The sequence below is a fragment of the Somniosus microcephalus genome, unplaced genomic scaffold (genome assembly GCF_052327205.1).
Source record: "Somniosus microcephalus isolate GS21.2 unplaced genomic scaffold, FLI_Smic_1.0 unresolved_chr4, whole genome shotgun sequence".
Classification (NCBI taxonomy): domain Eukaryota; kingdom Metazoa; phylum Chordata; class Chondrichthyes; order Squaliformes; family Somniosidae; genus Somniosus; species Somniosus microcephalus.
The window spans coordinates 11,708,200-11,734,271 of NW_028225182.1; the positions used below are offsets into that span (position 1 = coordinate 11,708,200).

The 26,072-nt window shown below is 42.8% G+C and overlaps 1 protein-coding gene across 1 annotated transcript; it reads left to right on the top strand.

Annotated features, from left to right (window-relative positions):
* The first annotated feature begins 1,925 nt into the window (after nucleotides 1-1,925).
* LOC147089573 (C-type lectin domain family 6 member A-like) lies at nucleotides 1,926-25,810 on the top strand. Its single transcript, XM_085977185.1, has 6 exons — nucleotides 1,926-2,191; nucleotides 9,565-9,660; nucleotides 14,466-14,594; nucleotides 15,087-15,238; nucleotides 22,160-22,266; nucleotides 24,990-25,810. Exons 1-6 carry the CDS (start codon nucleotides 2,005-2,007, stop codon nucleotides 25,147-25,149), a joined length of 831 nt encoding a protein of 276 aa, XP_085833311.1. The 5' UTR covers nucleotides 1,926-2,004; the 3' UTR covers nucleotides 25,150-25,810.
* Nucleotides 25,811-26,072: the final 262 nt, after the last annotated feature.

A 26,072-nucleotide genomic window follows, 5' to 3' on the forward strand; every position in this document is an offset into this window, starting at 1 on the left:
AAATTCCCGTTAAAAGCAACCGTTTTGCTTCACTAAGTATTACAAGAACAGTTTGAACATAAGAACTGGGAGCAGGAGTTGGCCATAAGTCCCTTCTAGCCTGCTCTGACATTCAATAGGATCAGGGCTGATCTTCAACCTCAACTCCAGTTTCCCCCCATATAACTTAATTCCACTAGAATCCAAAAATCAATTTATCTCAGCCTTAAATATACTCAAGACTGAGCACACACAGCCATTTAGGGTAAAGAATTCCAAAGATTCACAACCCTCTGACTGAAGAAATTCCTCCTCATCTCAGCCCTAATTGTCCATCCCCTTATCCTGAGAATATGCCCCCTAGTCCTACACTCTCCAGCCAGGGAAGCAACCTCTCAGCATCTACCCTGTCAAGGTCCCTCAGAATCGGAGAGCCATTAAATGTTTGCATGTAAAATATGTCGTGGGTTATACAATTAATAAAGGTTTCTTTGCAATCCCAAGACTATTTCGATAATTACATTTAAATTATTCTAGAGCAAAATATTTTTTTAATTCATTCACAGGATGTGACCATTGCCGGCAAGACAGGCATTCAATGCCCATTGCCAACGTATTTTCCAAGGTAGCAAGCCAGATACTGTCATTCTATGTGACACTGGGTCCCTAAAAAAGAAAGATAGAGTCATGCATATATAGTAATATACAGTTCTAATCCATAAACATTATATCTGGATATCTGTATGTGTATGCATACATGAAATGTAGAAATTAGTAGCTATTGATACTAAATAGAGACAGAGAAAGATTTATAGATTATTATCTACTAAAAATATATATATCTGTTTCTCTGTTTGTGTGTGTAATTATAATATTTAGATATTGCTAGACCAATGAAGTCAATGGCCACAATGTTTACGGGGAAGCGGAGAGGGTGTGGGGGATGCACACAGAACAAAGAACCCGGTTAGACCGGGGACGAGGAGGTCTTTCTGAATTAAACAGCAGGTCCCCATTATAGTTTTTTCTCCCGTTTGTCGCCTTGTTACCGGTCAAGTAGACATCCTGGCAGAAGGCCGGGTGTGAAAACCAGCGGCAGGAGGTCACAGCCATGGACACTTGGCATCAGCCCCCGGCAATCTGGAGTGGGGAAGGTCAGTGATCTGGACCTGGGTGTTGGGGGTTAAAGAGAACATCGCGGGAGTGGGGACAGTCGGTGATATGTGCTTGAGGGGTAGAGAGACGGCAAAGCGGGAGGAGTAGGTCGGTAATCGGTGCTCGTGGGGTGGCGGTGGTTTGATGGGAGGGGTCGCCATCCGCTGGAGGGAGAAAGCTGCCATCGGGGCCGGAGAGGGGGGAAGGGTCGCCGATCGTGGCAGGTGGAGAGAGAGGTGGCAAACGGCAGAGGGAATGCTGACCGCTTCGTTGTGGGACCAGCGAGAGTCCTGGTCCTGCTGGCCCACAGGAAGTGCTGAAAGAGGCCATTACATTATGGAGCCGGCAGCTCCCGCCTCACTTTCACTGCTGGGATTCCCCACCCCTGTGAAACTCCACCAGCATCAGAAAACGTTAAATCCCTCTCCCAATTGCATTGTAGAAGCCCGATTTAAATATTTTAATTAAGTGTCCCAGCCCTCTACTGCCCGGGGTGTCACAAAACCCAGCACCAAACAGCAATGGTCGCCTTTTTTTCTTTTTTATGTACCCCGCTCGCACCCACCCCCCCACACTGCCCCGCCCCCCACCTTGCACCACAGACAACCTCCCGCCCGTCGTGGGGGGGTTAACATCGAGGCCAATGGAACTGAATATCGGGCAGAGCGCCTGACAGGCCAAAGAATGTAGGCTGACTTTTTTTAAATCCCCATCCAGCGAATTGCTACCCCCATAATATATAAACTGAAAAAAAAGGAATATGTATGTTCGGTTATATTTCAATTAAAAACAAACATATTTTTCCACCATTCTGAGAGACGCTTGCAAAAGCTCCAACACAGGCATCACATCCTCAGCATAGCGGAGAAAATGAGAAGTAGCGAACCCCGCCTCCGACAAACGGCACTGTTGCCTTTTACACCACCCCTGAACAACACAGCTTCACAGAAGCTGCACACTGATGGTGGAATGGAAGCTGATATCAGTTATGCAGAATTGAAGTTCTCGCAAACTTCTCGACAGCAACAACTTCCAGCACCTCCGTCCAGCAATGCAGGTACAGGAGCCGTTTCTTCAGTAAATAGCAACATAGCTTTAGGGTAACCAGGCAGTTACTGTTGTTGCTCTGTGGCATTGTGCCGACAGGTACGTCCCATTTTAATTATCACCTTTGAAATTTGTGTCTGTTTAACTCTTAGATACTTGAACGCTTTGGAGTTGCATCGAAGACATACAGTCCACAGGGGTCCAGGCACGAAGCCTGATCTGTTCAGGGTTTGCTGGTCTGGACACGGTCCTGACAGCCGCATATTAAGGATCTGAGGACTCTCATTTTAGCGGGGACGGTTAACGGGGGATTCAAGCTGCAGATTGCCATCCAGTTACTCTGTCCAGAAACAGTGGGCAAGAGGTTCTAATGGGAGCTGTATTGGACGGGATTCCCGTCCATGCTTAAATATCGTTTGAACTGGCCGGCTCCAACATGAACAATGAGAGCTCGGGCCAGTGACCAGAAACGTGACGGATATCAGTAAAACAATGTTTAGACTTTTTTGAGCTGTGCCTAAATGTTTTTTCTTCTGAAGGAGGGACTGGGGTGGGGAGTATATTGGAAAAATCATGGATTGTTCTATAAGCAAATGCATTTATATGTATTGTAACTCAATCTGGCAATCTCTCTATGTATATATATGTGTGTGTATATACATGTGTATAGTAACTCAATGTGGCACACTCTCTCCCTCAACATATATATCTGTATGTGTGTGGGTATGTGTGTGAGATTGTGTGTGGGTATGTGTGTGTGTGTGGGTATGTGTGTGTGTGTGTGTGTGGGGGGGGTATGTGTGTGTATCTGTAATACAATCTGCACTACATTTCAAGCAGTGTAAATTCTCAGTGAGCCAAAGTTCACTGCTGTCTCTAGGCAGCCTACCATGGCGGTTTTTCAATTCTGCACTGCCAGGAACAGCAGCAGGAGATTTTGATGAATGAAGTAGACCATTTTTTGTTGAACTTCATGTTTTTGAATTTTATTTATGTACAGAACCAAGCTATTGCGGGCATTAGTATTTCCGTTATTTTCTAAAGTAACTTCCTGATTTGATTACATGTTCACCGTTCACAACAGCTGTTTCCTGTGCATCCGGAGACCAAAGGGAAGTTGCAATATTTTTACTGCAAAGTTGTTTTTATACCAAATGTTTATTTCACAACTGGTTCGTAAAAAGCATATATTTTCCCATAAGATTTAGAAGTATTGCTGCCCCATTATTATCCAGTAAATGCACTGTCCGAAATGGTACTGAAAAATACTGGTTACAAGGTGAAGCATACAGGATAGAAAAATGAACTCAACAATTAAGCAGGTGCCATAGACAGATGGAAAGGTGTACTACATAGGTGAGAAGATGAAGTGGAGATGAGAGAACCTGAAATGACAAGTGAGGAAGAAAATGCTACAGATGAAGTAAACCGATCAGAAGGCAAACTGGACAGAAAGAATGATCCAGACAGGAGGAACAGTGAAATAGACAGCTGACTCGGCGACCCAGACAGAAAACACAGTGACCTAGGTCGATGACATGGTGCATTAGACAGATGACACAGTGACTAGTCTTGGGACAGCATAACCTAGCCAGGTTAAGTGTAGAACTAGACAAGTGATACAGTGACCTAGACAGGTTACACAGAGAACTAGACAGGGGATATGGTAACTGGGACAGGTGAGACTGTGACGTAGGCCTGACACAGTGATTAGATAGGTACCACAGTGATGCAGACTGGTGACACAGTTAAATCTACAAGTGACACAGTGAACGAGAACTGTGATAAATTTACCTAGACAGCTGACACAATGACGTCGACAGGAGCCACTGTGAACTTGACAGATGACATAGTGACTAGGTCCTGTGACACAGTGACATAGGTAAATGACACATTGACCCACACAGGCGTCTCAGTGAACTAGACAAGTGACACAGTGGACTACACCTCTGATACTGTATCCTAGGCAGGTGACACTGTGACCTAGACCAGTGGCACAGTAAGCTAGACACGTGAACATTAACGTAGACAGGTGATCCAATAACCTAAACAAGTGACACAGTAACATAGACAGGTGACAAAGTGATCTAGACCAGTGACACAGTAACCTAGACACGTGACACAGTAACCTAAACAAGTGACACAGTAACATAGACAGGTGACAAAGTGACCTAGCCCAGTGACACAGTAAGCTAGGCACGTGACATGGTAACCTAAACACGTGTCAAATTAACCTACACAGGTGACAAAGTGACCTACACAGATGACAGCATGACCGGGACCTGTGATACAGTGACGTAAACCTGTGACACCGTGAGTTAGACAGGTGACAGAGTGAACTTGACCTATGACACAGCGACTTAGAGAGGTGAGACTGTGAAAGACACAGGTGACAAGGTGACCTATATCTGTGACGTTGTGAAATAGACCTGTGACACAGTAACTTAGACAATTGATACAGTGAAATAGACAGGTGGCACAGTGACCTCGACAGGTGTCAAACTGACCTAGACCAGTGCCACAGTGACCCAGACAGTGGGAATTTTTAATTAGTTAGGTGAATGGTGAAGGATTCAGGTGAGACAATGAGCGAGATGATTGAAAGATGAAATATTATGGTAATACGTTACGCAGGCAGGTGAGACGATGAAAGATGTGAGAGATTAACAAATCAGGTGGGTCGGTGAACGAGGTCGAGGAAATAATACCGATTCAGGTTACACGGTGACCTGGACAGGTTTGACAATGAAAGAACCATTTGATTGTGCGGCGCACACAGATGAGAAGGTGATTTATACATGTGACAAGATGAACTTGGTGGGAGATAACGTTAGATTGAAAAGTGAGAAGGTGGATTAAAGAAGTGCGAAAGCACACAAAACGGAATAGTTGGTGAACTAGATTAACTAAGAGTGTGAACTTTGACTGGTGAGTAGGTGAACTAAACATCTGAGACAATACAGCAGGTGATCACGAAGATGATTGTAGCATATTCATTCAGCACGTCGGTACATCGCCAACTCTCATGCTCTCTGCGCTCGTCATGCTGAAGGTCAGGATATTCTGGGGCCTGAGGTCAACTGTAACGGTGAGAGAGCCAATTGCTTCTGCTTATTATTTTATCATTTCCAGACCATCAAGCCACAGGTTGCAAGTATCGTGGAAATGCTGTGTGCAGTCCATACTTGTCACGTGCCCTTAATGACGGCTCGGAGGTCAACTTTCTGACCTGAATATTGGTGACGTAGCCACATCTCCGAATATGGTGGTTGCAGCAGTGATGCGATTGGAACACTGGATCAATTTGGGCCTGGTCTGCATGCGAGACAGTTCATATCTCTGATGTATCCAGGATAATTGGATTGATGCGCGTTTTATAAAGGACAAGCTTTGTTGGAAGCAAGGAATACGATGACCAAAATTTGTTGTCCACGTTCAGCTTTACCGAGCACCTTCGGGCAATTCTGTATCGTAGTTCAGGAAAGATTGAACATGACTCCTGGCTCAGAGATCCTAGATTTGTAAACCGCTTCACGCAAGCCACAGTTTTACCTGCATTCTCCAGATTAGACGGATGCGAGAGAAAGCTGCTGAGTGAATGGATCAGTGTCTTTTTTCAGTTAACTGGTATGCCTCAGGGGCCAATTATAAAGTCAACTACATAAGTCAAACGCTTAACTAGACAACTGAGAATGTGGACTAGTCAGTTAAGAAGCTGGACTACACAAGTGATAAGATTAAATAGGTATGTGAAAAAGATGAATAAACAAGTGAAAGGTGAAAGAGGCAAGTCAAAACATGAAATAAGCAGGTGAGCTGCTGAACCAATAGTAGAGTTTGTGAACTGTTGTGGTAAGAAGATTAACCAAACGGGTAATAGAGGAATTATCAGGTGAGATGGTTAAGAAATTAAGTGGGATAGTGAACAGGGCAGTTGAGAAGGTGAATGTTAGCGTTGCGTTTATAGCGAAAAGTTAGCAGCCCGGAGATCATGAATTGAAATATCACCAGGATAATCTGTTTAAACTCAATTTGATCAAGCTGGTAATTTGAGCAATAGGTGCAGAACGAGTTTGCTTCCATATTGTCGTAAAAATGCATCACAAAATGTGTAGTAGACGATGGAGAAGCAGGCCGATACAGGTCAGATATTGAACTATGTAAGTGAGAAGTGGAATTGGAGAGGCCGGAACCTGAGCAAAACAAGTGAGAAAGTGAATTACATAGTTAGGCAGTAGAAATAGATAAATGAGGAGGTGAGCTACTTAACAATTGAGAATATGAGATACACAGATGAGAAGATTGAAGTATACAAGCCAAAAGTTACATGGAAAGGAGACGTAGATAAGTGAGCAGGTGAACTGTTTAGCTGATGAGGTGTGCCATAAAAGTTCAGAAGGTGAAATAGACAAGCGAGAATATGAACGAGACAGATGAGAAAGTGAGTGGCCAGGACAGAAGGTGAACTGCAGAGGGGGAAAGTTGAAGTTCACAGATGAGAAAGTGAAATGGAAAGGTGAGCAGGTGAAACAGACAATGAAGAAGGTGAGCTGTACTGATTAGAAGGTGAAATAGAGATCTCTGAAGGTCAACTAATACAAGAGAGAAGATAACCTAGGCAGAGATGAACTGGTCAAGTGACAATGCTCTTTGGCAGATGAGAAACTGAACTAGACGAATGAAGTTGTGAAGTTGAAAGGTATGAAGATAAGCAGATGTGCACAGCTTGGAAGGAGAACCAGACAAGGGAGAGCATGAAATTTACAGTTTTCGAATTGAAATAGAAAGGTAAGATGGTGAACTACGAAGGGGAGAAAATGACCGAGGCAGTTAAGAAGGTTAAGCAAAGAGAAGAGATGTGTACTACACTGGGTGGGGTGGGTTAAAACCACCACAAATCTACTGCTGCCCAGTCGTATAGCGTGAACCTAGGAACATAGGAAGGATTTTGGAATATAGGACAATAATCGGCCTCTTGAGTATTTGCGCGAGTCAATTGCATCATGTATGATCTGTATCTTAACTCCATCAATCCGTATTGGTTCTGTAACGCTTAATACTATTGCCTAACTAAAATCTGTTGACCTTAGCTTTGAAATTTGCAACTAAATTAGCCTCAAAATCTTTTTGGGGCAGGGAGTTCCAGATGTGCACTACTCTTTGTGTGCCGAAGTCCTTTCTGACATCACTCCTGAACGGCCTCGCTCTAATTGTAAGGTTAGGCCCCTTTGTACTGTATTATACCACCAGAGGACATTGATTCTCTCTATCTGCCCTATGAAGAACTTTACCGATCTTAAAAAGCACAATTAGTCCATCCATTAATCTCCTTTAATCAAGGGAATACAAGGATAGTTTGTGCAATCTGTCCTCATAATGTAACACTTTAAGCCCCGGGAGAATTCCAGTGAGTCTGCACACCACCCTCACCAAGTCTAATATATCCTTCCTGAGGTGCTGTGCCCAGAGCTGAATGCGATACTCCAGATGGGGTCTCACCAGAGCTCTGCACAGCTGTAACATAACTTCCATCCCTTTGTATTCCAGCCCTCCTGAGATAAAGGCCAACACTCCATTAAATTATTTTTTGGTACCTGCCACTATGTTTTAGTGAATTCTGTACTTCGACCTTTGAATCTAGCTGCTCTTCCACAGATCATAGCTTCTCGCCATTTGGTAAATTCTCTGATCCCTCTTTCTTCAACCTAATGTGGTTGACTTCACACTTTCTCACGTTAATCTCCATCTGCCGCAGTTTTTCTCACTCACTTATCCTAACAATTTCCCTTTGCAACGTTCTGCTCCTATCTACATTATTTCCAGCGCCACCTTACTTAGCATCGTCGACAAGCTTAGGTATACTGCTCTCTATTACTTCATCCAAGACATTTATAAAAATAATGTAAACATGCACCTCAGTACAGATACCTGAGGGCACCACATGGCTCATCTTGCCAATTTAAGGAAATATCCATTATCCCCAATCTCTGTCACACACCACCGAACTTATTCAAGCCTATAGATTGCCTCCAATTCCATGCACTCTAATTTTTGTTAACAATCTATTAAGGAAAACCTTGTCGAATGCCTTCTGGAAGTATATATTCATAACCTCCATAGACAGTCCCTTATCTACAACGTCAATTAGCGCCTCAAATAATTCAGCTAGCTTCGTTAGACATGACTTACCGTTTACAAATCCAAATGTTCAGTCACTCTGTCCCTAATAACAGATTCTAGATACTTCCCCATAGCGGAATTTAGAGTCATGGCCTTATATTTTCCGAGTTTCTTTCTTTTACCCTTCTTAAATTTTGGAGTGACATTGGCAAATTTCCAAAGCAAGTGCGCGCTTCCTGAATGAGAGTCTTTTGGAAGATCTGACTAACGCACCAGCAATTCTCAACCTACTACTTACAAGTCATGGGCTGGAAAACATTGGGTCCTGGAAGTTTGTCTATCCTTAATCTCCTTAATTTCTCCATCAACATTTTTTAAACTTATATTGAATCTATTTAGTTCTTCCCCTTGATGTATTGTTGGATTTCCTTGCATCTCTGGTATTTTATCCTCATCCTGCACTGCGAAGACCAATACAGATTCATTATTTAGTAAGTCTGCCATTTCCTGAATTGCAATTAGAATATTACCTGCAACTATCAATCATAGAAACAGCCCAATATTCAATCCAATGAATTCAGATTTACACGCAAATGGCACATTGAAAATGTTACGAACAAATTAATTAGGAGCAGGAGAAGGTCACTCGGTGCCTCAATAACATTTCACCCCCTTGCTTATCAAGAATCTATCTACCACTGCCTTAAAAATATTCAAATACTCTGCTTCCACCGCCCTCTGAGAAAGAGAGTTCCAAAGACGCTGGAACTGCGGTGAGAAAAATAATTCTGCTCAACTCTGTTCCCTATATCTGGCTGGGAATTTTAAAATCCAACAATGATGTGAAATGTACGGGTGTATAATACGTGGTGTATCCAATATCACCACTTTTTTAAACTGAACAAATGTAAAATTAGCCCTCAGTGTTTTTCTTTCTAATGAGAGCAAGCCCAGAATCCCCAGTACTCCCGAAAACATAAACACTTCACAGGCAACAACTTTAACAGTCTATCATAAAATGGTTAACAAACCTTTCCTGATTACCATTCAATATTCTTAAAATTATAAATTCATTGCTCTGTACCTTCCTTATACAGATGTTACGTGATGCACATCACCAACAAATTAAATTTGTTGCAAATGATTTCAGTTACTCTTGAATGTATCGCAAACTCCTCTGATTTCACTGATCAGCCCAGAGCCACATATATTCCATTCTTTTGTTTCATTTTCGTTAATTCGCCAAACAATTTCTCATTGCAGATACCAAGAAATCTGTCGTCTGGAAGGCGCTGGCAATAGTCCTCCTGGTCACCTGTTGCGTTCTAATTGCTACACTTGTTTCGCAAGTAATAACTGGTCAGTAAAATTAATTTGATTATTTTCCTCTTAATAACTTCATTTTATCTCATCCTGGTTCACGTTTGAGACACAACAGGCAGGAATAATTTTTAATGCTTTCTTCGTCCTATCAAAATAGTCCTAGGAAAGGTACAGCACAGGTTATATAGAGATTAAAGCACCGCCACGCCGACCCATCAAACACAATCAGGGATGTTGCAGCACAGGTAATATAGAACATAAGAACATAAGAAATAAGAGCAGAAGTAGGCCAATTGGCCCCTCGAGCTTCTCCACAATTCACTAAGTTCATGGTTCATCATCGACTTCAACTCGACTTTCCCACCCGATCTCCATATCCCTTGATTCCCCTAGACTCCAAAAATCTATTTATCTCAGCCTTGAATATACTCAAAGACTCAGCATGCTCAACACTCTGGGGCAGAGAATTCCAAAGATTCACAAACATCTGATTGAAGAAATTCCTCCTCATCTCAGTCTTAAATGGCCTAACCCTTATCTTGAGTCTAGGCCCCGTCGTTTTAGATACACCAGCCAACTGAAACAACCTCCCAGCATCTACCCTGTCATTCCAATTCAGAATCGTTTATGTTTCAATGAGATCACTTCTCATTCTTCTAAACCCCGGAGAGTATAATCCCATTCTGCACAATATCTCATCATAGGACAGCCCACTCATCCCCGCAATCAATCTAGTGTGCCTTCATTGCACCGCCTCCAAGGCAAGTATATCCTTCCTTAGATAAGGAGACCAAAACTGTACACATTACTCCAGGTGTGATCGCACCAAGGCCCCTTGCAATAAAGGCCAAGATAACATTTGCCTTCCTTATTGCTTGCTGTACCTGTATGCTAGCGTTCAGTGCTTCTTGCACGAGGACACCCAAATCTCTCTGAACACCAACATTTGAAAGTTTCTCACCATTTAAAATATTCTGTTTTGCTATTCTTCCTACCAAAGTGAATAACCTCACATTTTCCTACACTATAATCTATCTGCCAGCTTACTGCCCACTCACATAGTCTATGTATATACCTTTGCAGACTCTTTGTGTTCTTTTCTCTGCTTACTAACTTTGTATCATCAGCAAACTTGGATACATTACAGTTGTTCCCTTCATCGAGGTCATTAATATAGATTGTCTATAGCTGAGTCCACAACACTGATCCTTGCGGCACCCCACTAGTTACAGCCTGCCAACCTGAAATAGTTCCGTTTATCCCTACTCTCTGTTTTCTATCCGTTACTCAATCCTCTATCCATGCTACTATATTGCCCCCAAGCCCATGAGCCCTAATCTTGTGTAATAACTTTTTATGTGGCATCTTATCGAATGTCTTTTAAAATCCAAATATACTAGATTCAGTGGTTCCCCTTTAACTACCCTGCTAGTTACATCCTCAAAAACTCTAATAAATTTGTCAGACACGATTTCCCTTTCATAAAACCATGTTGACTCTGCCTAATCATGTTACGATATTCTAAGTGCCCTGATACCACTTCCTTAACAATGGATTCCAGCATTTTCCCGACGACTGACGTCAGGCTAACTGGCCTGCAGTTCTCTGTTTTCTCTCTCCCTCCTTACTTGAATAGCGGTGTTGAATTTGCGACCTTCCAATCTGCTGGGATCATTCCAGAATCTAGGGACTTTTGGAATATCAAAACCAATGCAACCACCATCTCTTCAGCCACTTCTTTTAGAAGCCTAGGATGTAGGCCATCAGGTCCAGCAGATTTGCCGGCTTTTAGTCCCATTAGCTTCTCTAGTACCTTTTCTCTAATTATATTGATTACATTAAGTTCCTCACCCTCATTTGACCCTTGATTCCCCACCATTTTTGGTACGCTTTTTGTGTCTTCTACTGTGAAGACAGATACAAGATATTTATTAACGTTTCTGCCATTACCTTATTCTCCATAATCATTTCTTCTGTCTCAGCCTCTAAGGGTCCAACGTTTACCTTTGCTGCTCTCTTCCGTTTACATGCTTGTTGAAGCTCTCACAATCTGCTTTTATATTTCTTAGTAGTTTTCTCTCATATTCTATTTTTGTCCCTTTTTTTATTTTTTGTTGAATCTTTGCTTCTTTCTGAAATTCTCCTAATCCTCAGGCTTACCGTTATTCTTTGCAACATTATAAGCTTCTTCTTTCAATCTAATGCTATTCTTAACTTCTTTAATTAGCTAAGGTTGGCTCACTTTTCCCGTAGAGTTTTTGTTTCACCATGGAATATATTTTTATTGAGAATTATGAAATATTTGTTTAAACAGTAGCCACTGCTTATCTACTACCATACCTTTTAATCTATTTTTCCAATCTACCTTAACGAACACGCCCCTCATACCTATGTAATTGGCGTTATTTTAGTTTAAGAGTCTAGTTTCGGACTTAGACATGTCACTCTCAAATTTAACGTGAAATTCTATCATATTATGATCACTCTGCCCCAGACGATCCTTTACTTTGAGATTGCTAATTTACCCTGTCTCATTACCCGATAAAAGATCTAAATAACCTGTTCCCTGGTTGGTTCCATGAAATATTGCTTGAGGAAACTGTCCCGAATGCATTCCATGAACTTGTCCTCCAGACGACCTTTGCCAATTTGATTTGTCGAGAATATATGAATTTTAAAGTCCCACAAGATTATTGAACTACCTTTGTTGCAAGCTCCTACTATTTCTTGATTAATATACTGTCCAACTTTTCATCTACTGTTAGGGGGCTATATACTACTCCTGCCAGTGTTTTCTGCCCCTCGCTATTCCATATCTCCATCCATACTGATTCTACTTCCTGATCTCCCGAGCTGAGATCCTTTCTTGCTACTGTCCTTACGTCATCCTTTATGATCAGGTCTATTCCCGCTCCTTTTCAATTTTGTCTGTCCTTTTGAAAGGTCAAGTACCCTGGAACATTTATTTCCCAAACTTGACCACCTTGCAACCATGTCACTGTAATGGCTAATAGATTAATCCCATCTATCTCTTTTTGTGCCACGAGTTCGTCTACCTTGTTGTGAATGCTTCGTGCATTTAGTCAAAGGACCTTTAATTTACATTTTTAACACGTTTCCCTTCTTTGAGCTGATTCTCTGTTGCACTGCTACCTTTAAACTTTCTGTCCCTTCCTGTTACACTCTGCTTAATTTTTATCCAAATCTTTACACTGCTATATTGCCTTGTTGTTTCTCATTAGCGTTCTTAATGTAGCTTCACCTGACCCCTCCCTATCACCCACCCCCTATTTTTTTAGTTTAATGCCCTCTCTTCAGCCCTCATGATTCGATTCGCCAGGACGCTTTCCCAGCCCTGTTTAAGTGGAGCCCATCCCGACGGAACAGCTCCCTCTTTCCCCAGTCATGGTGCCAGTGCCCCATGAATTTTCACCTCGTTTCCCACACCACTCTTTGAGCCACGCATTTAGCTCTCTGATCTGCTTTAACCTATGCCAATTTGCACGTGGCTCAGGTAGTAATCTAGAGATTATTACCATTGCGGCTATGCTGATTAATTTAGACCCTAGCTCCTCAAACTCCCTCAGCCGAACCTCATTATTAGTTCTCCCTATGCCGTTGGTTCCTACATGGACCACAACAACTGGATCCTCCCCCTCGCACTCTAAGTTCTTCTCCAGCCATGAGGAGATATCCTTTACCATGGCACCAGGCAGGCAACAAAGCCTTCGGGACTCTCTTTCGCGGTTGCAGAGAACAGTATCTATCCCCACGACTATACTGCTCCCTACTCCTACCACATTCCTTCCATATCCCCCCACTTGGATGCCCTCTGTAAGGGAGTGCCGTGGTCAGTATGCCCATCCTTCCTGCAGTCATTTTTCGCATTCATAGAGGTATAAAGTACCTCGTACCTTTTGCCAAGGTCGGGGACTGAGTCTCCTCCATCAAAAGATCTTGACTCGCAATCAGAGAGTAAAGCTGCTCCGCACTGTCACGTCAATATTTCTCAGGTTTGTAGAACACGGGTAAGGTACTGAGTAAAACCTCGTGTGAACAGTCGCCTACGGCAGGTACATCAAAAGTTATATCGAGAATAAAGCTCCTAATAAGCTGGACCCTCAAATACTCCCGGGGCAAGTACAGGACGGGTTAGATACAGTTTAACGCTCTCCATACACTGTCCCATCAAACATCCCAACAGCGCACTTGAGTTGCAAACGCTCCCAGTGGAGCACGTTCCAGATTCATTCACTTGAGATTTAATGTGGAATAAATTTCCTCAACAATCTCTGTAAATTATGATGTTTTTCCATGTGCATTACAGTATCCCATAAAGCAGGTTGGATGCAACGTAAAGACTAAATGTCCGTTGTCCCCACAATACTTTCCAACTGTATTGCTATTGCATTATTGATATTCATAAACAACTATCAATATTTGTGATTTTATATAATTTTCAAAGGATTTCAGAAGCAGTGAAGCAATATATCTTAGAAACAAAGAAACATAGAAGATAGGAGCAGGAGTAGGCCATTTGGCCCCTCGAGCCTGCGATATCCATGATGTCCTCAGCATCACGAAGGCTCAAGTATGTATCGATTCGCAGCTCCAGTGCCGCAATGCAGTCTGTCAGTAGCTGCAGCTGGATACACTTCCAGCACACATGATCGTCAGGGGCACAGGAAGTGTCCCTCATTTCCTACATAGTGCAGGAGGAGCATGCCACGGGGCCGAGCTGTGCTGACAGGATTTACCCTTCAATTAATTTCAGCCGTGATTGATAGTTTGTCTTAATTTATCAGATTAATTGATGTTGTAAAAGTTTCACGTATTTTAAGGATATTTTCTTCGCATGGAAAATGATGAGCAACTTACGACCCTGGAGAAACTGCATCGTAATGTTACACATCTCCAGGAAAAATACATGGAAATCTGGAGAAGATTTTGTGATCAATTGGTCGCTCCTGGTATGTATAATAAAGATTAACATTTCAGGAATATATCCATCCGTCCAACTGTTAACATAGCCACCCACTCATCCATGTCACAACCAATTAATTCTGAGATCCATTTGTACACATCTATATCTATCTATCTAGCTATCTCGCTATCTATGTAGCTATAGATCGATCTATCAGGTAAACTGGCTACAGCAGATTGGCCGCCAGCCCCTTATTGAGGTGCAATGAAGGACAATCGTGTGGCCGATCATCTGCCATCAGTTTTGCGGACATGCCAAATTTGAGTTTTAAACCATATGTATCCATATTCTGTCTCTAATTATCATGTTTTCTATCCAGTGTCACATTTATATCTCCATCCATGCACCCAGTTATTTATTAGTCTCTCTGTTATTTTTCTAGCTGACCATCTATTTAACTATCTATCCATCGATCTACATAATACATTTATTTCTGTATTTCTACTGAATTATGTGAACAATCCCTTTTGTCTTTCAGAGTGCGATGCTGTAATGTGTTCAAACGAATGGAAGTTTTTTAATGGAAGTTGTTACTTTTTTTCAACTGTTAAACGGAATTGGATTTCAAGTGCGAACTATTGCATTGGGAATGAATCCCATCTTGTGGTGATCACTAGTAAACATGAAGAGGTGAGATTTCATACTAGTGTCAAAATCTAAACTCGATATCAATTTAATAAGCGCAAAGAGTATGGGGATGAAATTTCCAACCTGCACTCGTCCATCAGTGATTTTTGCTCCCATTAAATACATGGAAATAGAATGTTGTGCAGTCGAGCAAAGAAGTGTTTTTAAGGCGTGTTCGATCTACACCATAGAGTCCCTTGGCATGTTTTTATTCGTTCATGGGGTGAGGGCATCTCTGGCATGGCCAGCATTTATTGCCCATCCCTAATTGCCCTTGAGAAGGTGGTGGTGAGCTGCTTTCTTGAACCGCTGCATTCCCTGTAGTGATGGTACTCCTACAATGCTGTTAGAGAGGGATTCCCAGGCTTTTGAAACATCGACGATTAATGAACGGTGATAAAGTGCCAAGTCAGGATGGTGTGTGATTTGGAGGGGTAGTTGGAGGTGACCATGTTCCCAGGTGCCTGCTGCCCTTGTCTGTCTATCTCGCGGATTTGTGAGGTGCTGCCGAAGAAGCCTTGGCGATTTTATGCAGTGCATCTTCTAGATGGTACACAGTGCAGCCACGGTGCGTTGCAAGTGTCGGGAGTAAATGTTTAAGGTGGTTTATAGGGTGCCAAGCAAGTGGGCTGCTTTGTTCTGGATTGTGTCGAGCTTCTTGAGTGTTGTTGGAGCAAGTGAAGAGCATTCCAGCAAACTCCTAACCTGTGCCTTGTAGATGGTGGAAAGGCTGTGCTGAGTCAGGAGGTGAGATTCCTGTCCCAGAATACCCAGCATCTGACCTGCTCTTGTAGCCACAATATTAACGTGGCTGGTCCAGTTATGTTTCTCAAAATGCTGACAACCCAGGATGTTGATGGTGCAGGATTCGGTGATGGTAATGCCATTCAATGACTAGCGGTGGTGGTTAGACTCTGTTGTGGGAGAAATTCATTGACTGGTAATTGTGTGGCGGGATTGTTACTTGCCACTTATCAGCCAATGCCTGGATGTTGTCCAGGTTTTGCTGCATTCGGGCATGGACTGTATCATTATCTGAGGAATTGCAAATGGAACTGAACACTGTCCAATCATCAGTGAACATCCACACGTCTGCCCTTATGATGGAGGGAAGGTCATTAATGAAGCAGCTGAATTTGTTTGTGCCTTAAACACTGCCCTTAGGATCTACAGCAGCGTTGTCCTGGGGCTGTGATCATTGGCACACAGTCACAGTCACACACACCCTCGCAGTCTCACACAGACATACAAAGACAGAGGTGCACAGTCACCAACACCCACATGCACATGCTTAGAAACAATGTCACAGACAAAACCCACATAGACACAGACACAGACACACACACACTCGCACACATACAGAAGAATCTCAGACACAGACAGGCACAGAGACACATGGCTGAATGTAAGCAGCCCCACTGCGTTGGAGTCTGGTTAGGAATGAAAATTTAAAAATCTGAAACCCCACCACATCCTGCCTCCAACCTACTCACTTCTGTTTTTATCAGAGGCAGGACAAGCGGTGGGAGTTAAGCCCCTCTGAGGAGACGGGTACACAATTCAAATATATTAATGAGGTTGCCAACCTGTTTTAACCTACTTTGCCGGTTTTATAAGTGGCTGGTCGGGTTTCCCAGGCCTCGTTAAACCAAGCAGCTGAAGCAGGTGTAGAGAGTTTAGGCCAGTTATGTGCCTTTACAGCACTGCTTGTGGGCCAAGCAGAGCCGGAGTGCTTCCCCGGAGCCCAGGCTGCCCCACCATCAGACCCCCCCATAAAATACACACCAGACACCCTGGAATCGAATACCCTCAGCGATCGAACTCCACCCACCCAGATCCTCGCTGCCCCTGCGGCCTGCGACAGTGTCCTCCCCGCCCGAGTGCAAGCCAATTAGGTCAATCAGGCTGACCTCCTGGTGGGGCACGTGTCAAATACAAAAATCTCACGCTGTGGAGATAATACGCAACAGCATGCTGGGAAACCCGGTCTTACGGATTTCCCGACCGATTCTCTGCCCCCGCAATATGTAACCCACCCCAGTTCATGTCCAGGTTATAGAGACATGCCCAGACGCAGGCAAACAGAGGCTCTCACGCACACATACATACAGTCACAGACAATAGTGCAAGTGTCAAGCCCGGAATGACAGATGCAAGTAAAGTGTACAGCAATGTTCATATTCAACTACAAAGCATGTAACAATTTTCACTTGATATTCAATGGCACAACCTTTACCGAATCCCCCACCTTCAATATCTTAGTATCACCATTGACCAGAAACTCTACTGAACAAGCCATATAGATGCCGTGGCGAATAGAGCAGGACATAAAGAAGGTATTCTGTGGCGAGTGGCTCACCTCCTAACTCCCCAAGCCTGCTTACAAACTACAAGGCACAAATCAGGAATGTGTTGTGATTATCTCCACTCTCCGGGATGGGTGTAGCTCGAACAATGCTCCTAAAGTTCGAAACTATCCAGGTAAAAGTAGCCCATTGAGCAGCACCCCATCCATTGGATTATAGATTAACTCCCTCCTCCTCCACCAGCCCACCGTGCCTGCAGTGTGTGCACTATCCACAGGAGGCACTGCAGCAGGTCACCAATGTATCTTCAGAAGCATCTCCTGAACCCAGGACCTCTACCACCTAGAAGGACCGGGGCAGCAGGCGCATGGGAGCACCATCAGCTCTAATCCTCCCTTTAAGTTACATGCCATTCTGAACTGGACATATTTCGATATTCCTTCATTGTCTTGGACGAAATCCTGGAACTTCCTATCTAACAGAATTGTAGGAGCATCTTTACCGCAAGAACCACAGCAGTTCAAAAAGGCAGCTAACCAGCATCTTCTCAAGGAATCTAGCATTGGACAATAAATGTCAGCCTGTCCAGCAAAGCCCTCATCCTGAGAATAAGCAAATAAAAACAATCACACACACACACACACACACACACACACACACATACACACATACAGAAACATACAGAGACGAACACAGATACACACACACTCACTCACACAGTCGCAAACACTCACATGCTGGTTTTCTAACAAATGAAGGGGTTTGCAGTCGGCTATTATCTGATAAAGAGGCCATTCGGATGTAAAGTCTATCTGTCACAGTCTCTTTTTCTGTCTCCTTCGCTATCTCTGTCTATCTCTGTGTTGCTGCCTTTCTTTTTTCTTCTACTTTAGCAAACTTTTTTCGAATTTTCAGCATTGGAACTTACATCCCTTGTTCCTATTACCTTACTGCCCTATACATTTTTTCTACCTCCGCTCCATGAAGCCGCATTGCATTTAAATCCAGTTTCCTCACCACCTTCAATCTATGCTCATTGTCCACAAGATCTAAATCCGTCAATTCCTCAGCTCTCTCCACCTTTTAGTTGCCACCCTTGGTTTAGTGGTATCACACGCATGGGTTCAAATCCCGCGCCATTGACTTGAGCAGCTAATCCAGGCTGGCTATTCTGGGCCCCACTGAGGAAGAGCTGCACTGTCAGAGGTGACGTATTTCGGACAGAATGTTAAACCGAGGATTGTCTGCCCTCTCAGGTGGACTATGTTGAAGAAAAAAAGGATAATTTCTGTTTAATATTTATCCCTCAAACGACATCAATAAACTAGATTATCTGGTCACTATCTAATTACGAATATAAATTCGCTTAAGAATAAAACCACCACGGGAAAAGTGGTCCAATCGTAGCTAACAAGAGATGTTAAAGATAGTATTGGATTAAAGGAAGAGGCTTATAATGTTGCCAAAACGAATATCAGGCTAAGGATTGGGAGGATGTTAGAATTCAGCAAATGATGATCAGGAAATTGATAAAGAGAGGGAAAAGAGAATACGAGAGTAAAGAAGCAAGAGACATAAAACAGATTGTAGTAGGTTCTATAGGCATGTAAAAAGCAATAGATTTGCTGAAGTAAATGTGGATCCTTTACAGGCAGAGACAGGATAAATAATGAAGGAAAATAACGAAATGGCATATTCATTAAACAAGTACTTTGTATCTATCATCATGGAGCAGGACACAGCAAATATTCCAGAAATAATGAGGAACCAAGGGCCTAGTTAGAATGAGCAACGTAAAGAAATTAGTATCAGTAAAGAAATAGTACTGGAGAAATGAATGGGCCTAAATGTCAACAAATCCTCTGGACCTGATGACCGACATCGGTGGCATTTAAAAGAGTTGGCTACAGAGAAAGTGGAGGCATTGGTTTCGATCTTCCAAAATTCCATAGATTCTGCAAGGGCTCCCGTGGATTGTAAGGTACCAATTGTAATCACACTATTTAAGAAAAGAGGGTGAGAGAAAATGGGGAACTAGAAATCAGTTAGACTGACATCAGTAGTCTGAAAATGCTGGATTATATTAATAATGATGTGGTAACAGGGCACATAGAAAATAATAATAGGATTGGCAGAGGTAACACGGATTTATGAAAGGGAAATCGTGTTTGACCAATCTGTTAGAGATTTTTGAGGTTGTAACTGGCAGAATAGATAAGGGGGAACCAGTAGATGTGGTGTATTTGGATTTTCAGAAGTCATTCATAAGGTGCCACACATGTGGTTGTTAAACAAAATTAGGGCTAATGAGATTCAAAGTAATATACTAGCATGGATTGAGGATTTGTCAACGGACAGAAAACAGAGATTACGAATGAAAGGTTAATTTTTTGGTTGGCAGTCTGTAAATGTTGGTGTACAGCAAGCATCAGTTCTTGGGCCTCAGCTATTAACAATGTGTATCAATATCTTAGATGAGAGGACCGAGTGCAATGTATCCAAGCTCGCTTCAGATACAATGCTAGGTCCATATGTAAGTGGTGAGGATGATGCAAAGTGGCAACAAAGAGATACAGAGAGGTTAAGTAATTGGGAAGAACATGACAGAAGGAATATAAGTTGTGTACATATAAAGTTATCCACTTTGGTAGGAAAATAGAAAATCAGAATTTGTTTTAAATGGTGGGAGATTGGAAATGATGGTATTCCGAGGGACCTGGGTGCCCTTGTGCATTAATCACCGATAATTAACATGTTGGTACAGCGAGCAAGTTGGAAAGCAAATGGTATATTTGCCTTTATTAGAAATCATTGGAGCATAAGAGTAAAAAAGTCTTCCTGCAATTATATAAGGCCTTAGTTAAACGACACCTGGAGTACTTTGTGCAATTTTGAAAGAAAAAGAAAGAATTTATACAGCGCCTTTCACGACCACCGGACGTCCCAAAGTGTTTTACAGCCAATTAAGTACTTTTCGAGGTGTAGTCACTGTTGTAATGTAGGAAACGCAGCAGCCAATATGGGCACAGCAAGCTCCCACCAACAGCAATGTGATAATGCCCAGATTGTTTTTATATGTTAATTGGGGGATAAATATTGGCGAGCTCATCGAGGTTAATTCTTGCTCTTCATCGAAATAGTACCATAGGATCGTTTACCTTCACCTGAGAGAGCAGAGGGTTATTGGTTTAACGTCCCATCCGAAATATGGCACCTCTGACAGTTCAGCGCTCCCTCAGTACTGCCCCTCCGACAGTTCAGTGCTCCCTGAGTACTGCCCATCTGACAGATCAGCGCTCCCACAGTACTGCCCCTCCGACAGTTCAGCGCTCCCTCAGTACTGCCCATCTGACAGTTCAGCGCTCCCACAGTACTGCCCCTCCGACAGTTCAGTGCTCCCTCAGTACTGGCCCTCTGACAGTTCAGCGCTCCCTCAGTACTGCCCCTCCGACAGTTCAGCGCTCCCTCAGTACTGGCCCTCTGACAGTTCAGCGCTCCCTCAGTACTGCCCCTCCGACAGTTCAGTGCTCCCTGAGTACTGCCCATCCGACAGTTCAGCGCTCCCACAGTACTGCCCCTCTGACAGTTCAGCGCTCCCTCAGTACTGTACTGGTGTGTCAGCCTAGATTTGTTGCTTATGTCTCTGGAGTGGGTTCGATGAACCCACAACCTTCTGACTCAGAGGTAAGACTGCTACCAACTGAGTCACAGCTGACAATGTTTTGATCTTCTAACCTAAGGAAGGATATACTTGCCTTAGAGAGAGTGCAACAAAGGTTCATTGCATTCATTCTGGGATTAAGAGAATTGTCCTATGAGGAGAGATTGTTTAAATAGGATTATATTCCCTAGAGATTAGAAGAATGACACGTGATCCTATTGAAACATAAAAATGCTTAAGGGGCTTGAAAAAGTACAAGCTGGGAGGTTGTTTCATTTGCCTGGGGCGTCTAGAACTAGGGGGGTTACAGTCTCAGAATAAGCGTTCGGCAATTTAGGAATGAGTTGAGGAGAAATTGCTTTATTCTAAAGGCTGTGAATCTTTACAATTCTCTACCTCAGAGAGCTATGGATAGTTAGTCATTGAGTATATTCAAGGCAGCGGTCGATAAACATTTTCAAACTCAGGGAGTCAATGTATATGGACGGGAAGGTAGAGTTTAGGTAGAAGATCAGCCACGATCTTATTGAGTGGTAGAGCAGGCTTGAAGGACCGAATATTCTTATACTGAGATCCCGCTGTGCTCAAACTGGCTGCTGTGTTTCCGCTCATTACATCAGTTGCTAAAGTTCTTCATTGGCTGTGAAGCACTTTGGGACGTCCTGAGGTAGTGAAATGCGCTATAAAATGCAAAGCCTTTGTTCCGTTCATTTGTTGTTTCTTTCTTTATATCTGTATTTGTTTCATTCTGTTTTTATATCTCTTCCTTCACAATCAACTTACTTCAAAAAACTGTTTAACGTCACTGCTTATTATGTTGCCTTGTCTCCTTCCTCACTGTTTATAACCAATGAGCAGTGCTACAGAATCAGCGACGGCCCTGCAACCAGGTTTTTACAATTAATAATAGTAACAATAATAATCTTATGAATTGTGTAATATTTTCATTCCATGAAGGATTTTGTTAAGGACAGAGATGATGATCACTGGATTGGGATGACGGATGAGGAAAACGAAGGCACCTGGCAATGGGTGGATGGTGCAGGCCAGCTCTCTGAGCCTAAGTGAGTACCGAGAGGTGTGAGTGAATGGACAGGATGCAGAAAAACATTCCAAGGAATCTGGGTGATGCAGTGGCCTCGGGACAGATCGGATTCCTGGAATAAAATCATGTTAGTCTGCACAGCCTGCCTGTACAAGAAACACTATGGAGATCATTTTAACTTACGTCAAAAGCGTAAAATTGTCGGTATCAGACCGCCCGTGAATTCTACATCTCGACCAATTTTCCTTTCCTGTTGCCTTTGCCAAGCTGTTACAATTACCCTCTGGGATCAGGTTGTATCCTTAAAAAGCTTTCTAGGGTGAATATTTACTTTTACCGCCAGAATAAAATGGGCTCCGAGGATTGGCCGGTGGTTTTAGTTTCTGTACATTTTTCATTTCAACTGATTTCAATGTTAACCAATAACGGACAGGCTGTAAGGCGGCGGCTGATCTAAGAACGCCCGTTTTCCATCGGGCTAGAAGAAGGGAAATGAACCGCACTGCATGTAGATCCATACGGAATTAGCAACTGCAATTAGAAAGCCTAAATCTTTATCTAATAAGAGATTATTACATTTTGATGTGGGTATATGTTGCCTCATGCTAGGTACCCTGAGATGGTGGAGAACATTCTTTTCCTAATTGTAGCAGTTTGATGCATCTCAGTAGCTTGCTAGGCCAATTTAAAGGACATTTAAGACTCAACCAGCTCAGTGTCGGACTGGAGTCCGATATACACCAGACAGGGTAAGGGCAGCGTGTTTCCTTCCGTAAAGGACAGCAGTGAACCTGTTGAGTTGTTACCACAATCTAACAGCTTTATGTTCACTTTTTCTAATAACAGCCTTTGACTAGCATATATTTTTCTCAGATTTCAAATTCTGAAACTGTCATGGTGGAATCTGAACTCACATTCTCTAGATTATCGATCTATGCCTTTGGATTATTAGTCCAGTCATATAGCTCTCAAATTACCGCACCCTAAAACACCAAAACCACCGTATCATATAACCTGTACACTATCGTATCATCTAGCTCCTAAACTGCAGTAAATTATAACCTATACACTACCTTACCCTTTAACCCCTAAACGGTCGTAATGTAAAACCCATACACTACCGTAACTTTTAACACTGACACTAGCATACCATATAACTCAGACACTGATGTAACCTATATGCCCTTTAGTACGGTTTCCAATATCCCATACACTATCATAACCTATAATCCATGCACTCTTTACCTTATAACGCATACACTAACGTACTTAATAAGCCGTAGACTATCATACCATAAAAAACCAACAGGGCTGCACCCTATCACCTGAACATTAGCGCATCCGATATTTGCTACACTAGGATACACTATAATTTCTGCATCACCATACCCTATAACCGCTAAACTACCGTCCTCGACAACCCCCTGAACTATCGTTCACTATAACTGCTAAAGCACAGCACACTATAACCGCTACAATATGGCGTCCTATACCCCCTACACCACTTTACCATACAACCACTACACTGCCGTACTTTATACCCCTACACCTTTCCATCCTATATCAGTTACACTAACATATCCTATAAGCTCTGTGCTATTTATTCTATAAACCCTACACCACTGTACCTGTAACCACTACACTACCGTTCATTGCAATCCTTACACAATCTTACCTAAAACCATTAAAATACATTACCTTATACCCCTACACTACCGTACCATTTAACTCTTATTTTATCATGCCCTATAACCCCTACACTACCGTACCCAGTAACACATACACTGCCATAATCTATAACTGCCAAAACACATTAGCCTACGTTACCAGACTCAATAACGCCTACACAACTGTACTCTATAACACCTAAAATACCATACAATATAAATACTAAGGTAGATCACCCTATTACCCGTTAGCTACCGTACCCTATAACACCTGCAATACCGTACCCGATAAATAATACACTACCATACCCTATAAAGCCTACACTACTGTACCAAGAGGAAATGGTAGCTTATATTGACTGGCAATTCCCCCTGAGGTTCTACCCATCGTCCACCAGTAATGTTGGTAGAAGTTCGACAGGAACCCCCAGATATGTGGGAATTGCTCGGAGCAGAGCCTGAGTTGCTACCAGCCGGTTTCTGTTACTGTCAACGGCGCAGTTTTATCCCAGTGACCTTTGGCAGCCTCTGCCCATAGGGCACATCAGACAAGATCCCCTCCTTGCCTGTTAAATGGTCCACTGATATGAGGGGATGAAGGTCCTCCTAGTCTGTCCTGCTCTTCATTTCTTGCCCTAGCTTAGATGGGGCTGCCATCGAAATTCCACGGAACTTATGGCAGCCCAGTAGAAGAAGCCCGAGAACATTCACCTCAATGGTTTGCAGTAGAGCTCACGTGGCAACGGTTAGGGTTGGGTCAAGAGTCTGAATCCATTCAGTGCTCAGGAATAACTGAGGCCAAATCCTTCACTGGTTCCTACCCTTTCAAGTCAGCTAACTTCAGACAAGCCAGCAGTGAAAAACAGGGCCTTCTGTGACTGTGCAGCTTATTAGTGCCTAACCCCACGAGCCACCTAGAGCTCAGAATGACTGGGTTCAGGAGGAGGTAAAATTCTGTAACTAAGGAATGCTGATGACCCGTATTCCAATCGGAAACAACACAATATTAACTTTCATTGAACTAAAAGGATTTTTCCCACTCACACGTATACTGAAATTTGTTTGTTCTGTGCAGATTTTGGATAGACAATCAACCGGACAACCACAATCACCAGATTGCCCAATGTCAGGCTGAGAACTGCGCTACTGTCAGTAGTTCGGGCTGGAACGACTATTGCTGCGCCCTGGATTGCAAGTGGATTTGTGAACGAAAATCAGCCGCTTCTGTCTTGTAGCGTTAGTTTTGCGGAATTCGCTGTCATTTGCACAGAAGCAGACAAAGTAAGAAGGGAGGAATTGCCCGACTCGCCTGAGGATTTTTGTACATTTCTGCATTAATCCCGAAACTGCAAGGAATCTACAGCAGGTCTATATTGGGAGCGGAATGTTACTGGAGAGACCCTTCCAGAACATCCTGAGTCAGTCACTTTCTTCCACAGACACCGACTGATAAACTCCACATTCCCAAGACGCTCTTCTTATGTTATGATTGCACAATCCAAAGCTTCCCCTTTGTTTGCTTATTCTAGTTGCTATAAGCTTTCGGGTATATTGAAGCCGATTGGCTCAAAGCAGATCACATCTCCTTATCAGTTGAATATAGGCTGGTTGTGAAAGATTTCAGGAACAATGTTTTAGTTTCCAGAAGTCTACCCAACGCCTTAGATAATGAATACTAATTGACTTCGACTTAATGATGAACGTTTAAAGAAGTGTCTCAGCCTCACTTCATTCATAGATTTAAGTGGTATTGCCATAATAACATAGCAGTGACAGAGTTACAAAAGATCTTTGTTTCATTACATTAAAACCGAGCAGTTTGTATATTCAAGAAGCATAATGTGCAGCGTGCTGTCCAATAAAATATTGATTACTTTCTGCAAACGCATTGTTAGAATATCCTAAAAACCCGCGAATGTTCTTCTGTAAATTGTTCATCTGTCAAATATCAGAGTATATTTAATCTAGATGTTGGTGGATTAATATTGCCAACTGTGAATCTGTGTACTTCATACATTACCTGATGCAGAGAGACACCGACTGAGGGAGATTGAGATAGAAATAACTGAGCACACTGAGTGATAGAGAGAGACAGCAGCAGAGGGTGATTGAAATAGAAATAACTGAGCAGAGTGAGTAATAGAGAGTCAGCAGCAGA

Bases quoted from the DNA above. Each gene is read 5' to 3' on its own strand.
- LOC147089573 (XM_085977185.1), top strand. From the start codon at position 2,005: ATGAGAAGTAGCGAACCCCGCCTCCGACAAACGGCACTGTTGCCTTTT. The intron at 14,595-15,086 runs GTATGTATAATA...TTTGTCTTTCAG, and splicing joins TGATCAATTGGTCGCTCCTG to AGTGCGATGCTGTAATGTGT. The intron at 15,239-22,159 runs GTGAGATTTCAT...CATTCCATGAAG, and splicing joins TCACTAGTAAACATGAAGAG to GATTTTGTTAAGGACAGAGA.